The 4,378-nt window shown below is 39.4% G+C and overlaps 1 protein-coding gene across 1 annotated transcript; it reads right to left on the bottom strand.

Annotated features, from left to right (window-relative positions):
* Positions 1 to 901: 901 nt before the first annotated feature.
* Positions 902 to 3,950, bottom strand: IL18 (interleukin 18). Its single transcript, XM_009866618.1, has 5 exons — positions 3,881 to 3,950; positions 2,918 to 2,926; positions 2,248 to 2,385; positions 1,279 to 1,424; positions 902 to 1,148 (listed from the first exon to the last, which is right to left on the bottom strand). The coding sequence occupies exons 1-5, from the start codon at positions 3,945 to 3,947 to the stop codon at positions 933 to 935; spliced, it is 576 nt and encodes a 191-aa protein (XP_009864920.1). The 5' UTR covers positions 3,948 to 3,950; the 3' UTR covers positions 902 to 932.
* Between the last annotated feature and the right edge of the window lie 428 nt (positions 3,951 to 4,378).

Genomic DNA, 4,378 nt, shown 5'->3' with positions numbered 1-4,378 from the left:
GACGCGACCAAGTCCCTGACAAACATGATTGTTCACTGCTGCCTCTGCTTCATCATATTGTTACCAACGTGTTTAATGCAAAATAAATGAATAACCGAGGGTCCGTACTGTGTTCATACTGCAGTAAGTTCAGAGCTAATATTTTAGAAATAAATACCCAACAGCAGTAAAAATATTGGAAAGGAAAGATTTAAAGTGGATAATGTCCAGGGGAGAATGAGTTGATTTAAGCTGCACTGTAAATTGGGAAGAAATAATTGCATCAATGACACAGACTCGCATAGCTGAAGGTAACTGTCCTTGTAATGGTAGCTTTAATGAGTGTTTTTATAAAATAACTGTTGTTTGGGTTCCTGTTTTGTAAAACAAACTTGACTTGCAGAAAATTGAACTTTTCTGACATCACAACTGAATTGTAGGTAAGGCACGCCCTGTAAGTCTTTGGACCCTGAGAGCTGGCGTAGAAAAGGGAATATTTTTTTCTTAATCTGTACAATAAAGAATTTACAGCAATTGTTTTTGTGCTTCTGAATGGTTTTTACTACTTGTGGGTTACTGAAAATGTTTTCTCTCCAGATAATTTGGGGGTTTGAGGTTCAAAAACTAATTCATACTGTTATGTTATTGTTCATACTGTCACGCTGCATTACTTCATTTAGATGTTAGAACATTTTTTTGAATATGTTTTGTCCTTAAAGAGGTGACTGAGATTTGACTTAATACAAGAGTAACGTCCATGCTGCTGCTTTTTGCCAAGAATTTGAATTTAATTTTCCTGTGTAAGACGCTTATTTCTGTGCTGATTTATGGTAGCTAAAAATGCAAAACTGGCTTGCCTCTGACAAAGAAGGAGTAAGATTTATTTTATAAGAAGCCAAAATATATTTTAAGACAAAGTATGTCATAGGTTGCAAATTCCATTCTGACTGAAGTTAGAAAGTTATCTTTATGGTTTCATCCACTTCATCTTCTCTTGGCAGTTTCTTCAGAATTAATTTTCTTAAGCAGCCTTCTTTCTCAAAGGCCAAGAACATTCCTTGTTCTAGCGAGTATTCAAACTTAAATGCTCTGGAGCTACAAGATGTAAACATCTTTTTGAAAAAGATTACATTACTTTCACCAGGAATTTCTTTGGGAGGTTCTCCTTCCTGAGGAAGAAAAAGGGAACGGTGTTAGTCCCTGCACAAGACCCGAGCAGTTTTGTTTCCGCTCACGCGTGTTTCAGTTCTTAGTTTTGCCTATTTATATATCCATAAGGTATGGAAAGCAGGTACTTACCCTAAATCGAACTATCATTTTTCCACATTCTTTCTCACAACACATGTAATAACTTTTATCTTCTACCTGGATGCTGAATGCAACAGGCATCCCTGCTGAAGGTGTGGTAGTTTTGTAATAATGAATGTTGAAGTGCATTCCACTGCCTAAATATAAATTGTTTATTATTAATAGTCTGTTCGGGAGAGAGCTGCAACAGTGTAACTGTATTATGTTTTACCATCCCAGGATACTTCTCCTGACAGGAAAGCCAGGACTTGAGTTTTTATGACTGCTGGTAGCACGTACTTTACTTTATGCAATACTGCAATTGCCAAAGTCGAAAGACTTTGCAAGGAACCATGTGAAATAACCAGCAAGATGGGTAAGACATTCAAATCCTTTTACATGCATGCATAAAGTGAGAACTGGATTTGTGAAACGCTATCTGTAAATCAGATTATATCTCTGTGTGTGTATACATACATATATATAATCTGCAGATAAATATATTCAATATAATTCTGAATGAATTGCTGGGGCCTCCTTAAAAAGTGAAATCCAAACCTGGAAGTACATTGTTAACTACTGCTGTTAGAAAGTAAGAGTTTTAAGTACTAACTATATTGTTTAAGCCTAAAAATGGTTTTTGTAATCAAACACACACAAAAAAGAGATTAAGAACTTAGTCAGTGACCAGAGCTAACAAAAAATCTTAGCGGCCCTTTTCCACACGGGACATCCTGCAGGTCTCAGTCTCATCCAGGAATCTAATCTGTTAGCAGCGCACAAGACACAAAATTTTAGCTCTCTGTCAGTGTTTAGTGGCCAGCCCAGCCCTGATCTTGACACACTCCTAGTTTTATTCTTAGAAATGAAATTTAAGTCCTTATTCTCAGTCTCATCATTTGAAGTCAGTGATTACAAAAGAACAAAAGCATATCTAGATTAAAGAAACAGTGCAATGATTATATTTGAAAGATGCTGTACCAGATTTCAGCTCCTCATCAGTCACATCTTCAAAAGCTGCCATGTTTAAATCTGGGCGAACCACAAGCAACTGGCTGTTCACATTTCGAAGAACTCGGTGCAGAACTTTCTCCCTACAAAAGGCATCACATTCCAGCCCTGCAGAAGTATTAAGCAAAGAGGATCAAACATTTGAGCTGTAATCTCCTCAGATCGTAACAGTTTGCTACAGGTTTAATCTCATCATTAAGGATAGCAGGTGAAATAATTTCTTCAATCTCAAACAAAACGGAGGCCATGTCATTCTTTCTGCCTCTGGCTTGTAGTAACCCAGGCAAGGCAGAAGGATTTCCCGGAGTACAACAGTCTGTATATATAAGCAAGAGAAGGTGCTGTATCTGTTAATGTGAGTTCAGAAGCAACCGTTTTCTCTTATGCCCAGCACTTAGAACTGTATTAAAAGGTCCTTCTGTTAGGGAAGCCACTACCCTGTACCTTAGAAGGAAATAAAGCAGCATCAACCTCAGGAGGAGGAGGTGAGCAGTAGCTTTCTTCTTTACAGTGGCCATTATCAGTTCAGACCCTTGTTCTCTAGGGCACACAAAGCATTTATGCGTTAGTAAGCATAAGCAGGTTAGTTCGAGTAATAAAACTGACAATGAAGTTAATAAATTATGAGCTTTCAGCTTACCATCATCATCTTGGTTCCAAGTGAGCAATGAAAAAAAGGAAAGAAAGAAGCAAAATTAAACCTTGCTCCCACAGAGGAAACCATATTCTACCCAGTTCTGGTCTGCAAGATTGGAAGCCAGCCAGCTGCCCACGCATTTCCAGTTGTGCTCCCCAGTATCACTAACTCACCAAGCTGAGCTGTTCTAACCACAGAGTGTGTTTGACTTGTGAGCATAACAAACTCAACAGAAGGATGAAACCATCAGTCATTTGAGAACTGGAGTTACCACCAAACCAAGAGGCATGCAAAATGTTTTAGGGTTACTGAAGGGTGAGCAGCTCAAGTCAGTTTGAGCCTATAAGCAAAGAATACGTGTTTTGTTTTCATTGACACCTTTATTCTAAGTGAACGAAAGGACAAGAAACAGCCCTTTCAGATTCCTTCTGAAGACGCTAACTTTGTAACACTGGAAGTTTTCCACTTATTCCAAGTCCACCCCACAGTATTCCAACCCTTTTGAGTGTCCTTTCCAGGAGTATAACGTATGAAGCAAGAAATATTCCATTGACTCAGATACTTGGCTAACAGTACTTCAAACTGAAGCTTATGGGAAAATTAGGTAAAATAAGACTAATAAAAGGAATTGTTTTTATCAGTATTCAGACAGAAAAAGTTACTACATGTTTAAGGTGTTCAGCGATAATACAGTAAGGACCTGCTAACACACAGAGACAGCTTTGTCAAACTCAGATTCTTTTTGCCATGACAGCCTGGCTCTGTAATCTAAGAACTATGATTCTTCTGAGTGGGTGGGCATCATAACTGCTTTGAGGATTGCTCAGGTAACACGGAGGAGGGGGGGACAAAACCACAAAACCAGGGATGCCAGCCCAAGGCAAGGATTGAACCGTGTATCAGCTTTTGATTTTCTATGCCATAATAAGACACCGTGTGTCTCTTTCAGCAATGGCCAGTAATTACCTTCAAAATAGAGGCAGAAATTTTCTCCAAATTTTACCGCACACACGAGAATCTCTTCATCACTCATCTTCACCCTGCCAAAAACATGTGGAGAGGATTCAGAGTTAACAGCAATGCTTCCTGCTCTGTAAGGCATGAGAGTTCTCGGGCCAGTTCTGTAATAGGGCTGGCATGTTTCACTCCCTGTTGAAAAATTGCCTTTTTTAGTGTCTGACACACCAAGCAGTGTGTGCTTCACATGGAGCGAGGTCTGTCGTGAAATCAAGGGCTACTCTTGTTCTAAAGCAGAGGTGAAGACATTATTGATAAGGGATTAAAGGAAAAGGTGGCTCTTGCCTTAACGGGTAAAATGACTACATTTCTTCCCCTGGCGTGTAGTAAAAGACGGTTAGATCTTTTAACAAGCGCGTCTGAAAGGAGCAATAGAAGCTAAAAAGGGTTTTCCGCTGACCGCTCGCGGTAGCGTGTCATGTCTCCGCGGAGAAGCACGGACGCGGG

Source organism: Apaloderma vittatum, unplaced genomic scaffold (genome assembly GCF_000703405.1).
Source record: "Apaloderma vittatum isolate BGI_N311 unplaced genomic scaffold, ASM70340v1 scaffold11393, whole genome shotgun sequence".
In the NCBI taxonomy this organism is placed as follows: Eukaryota; Metazoa; Chordata; class Aves; order Trogoniformes; family Trogonidae; genus Apaloderma; species Apaloderma vittatum.
The sequence above is the reverse complement of the archived record's forward strand: the minus strand, read 5'-3'. Positions and strand labels throughout refer to the sequence as shown.

What these genes read in the sequence shown, in the direction of transcription:
- IL18 (XM_009866618.1), bottom strand. Translation starts at nt 3,947, where the DNA reads ATGAGTGATGAAGAGATTCTCGTGTGTGCGGTAAAATTTGGAGAAAAT. An exon ending in TGATGAGGAGCTGAAATCTG is followed by an intron (nt 1,425 to 2,247) that starts GTACAGCATCTT and finishes ATTTATATTTAG; the next exon opens with GCAGTGGAATGCACTTCAAC. An exon ending in AAATGATAGTTCGATTTAGG is followed by an intron (nt 1,149 to 1,278) that starts GTAAGTACCTGC and finishes TTTCTTCCTCAG; the next exon opens with GAAGGAGAACCTCCCAAAGA.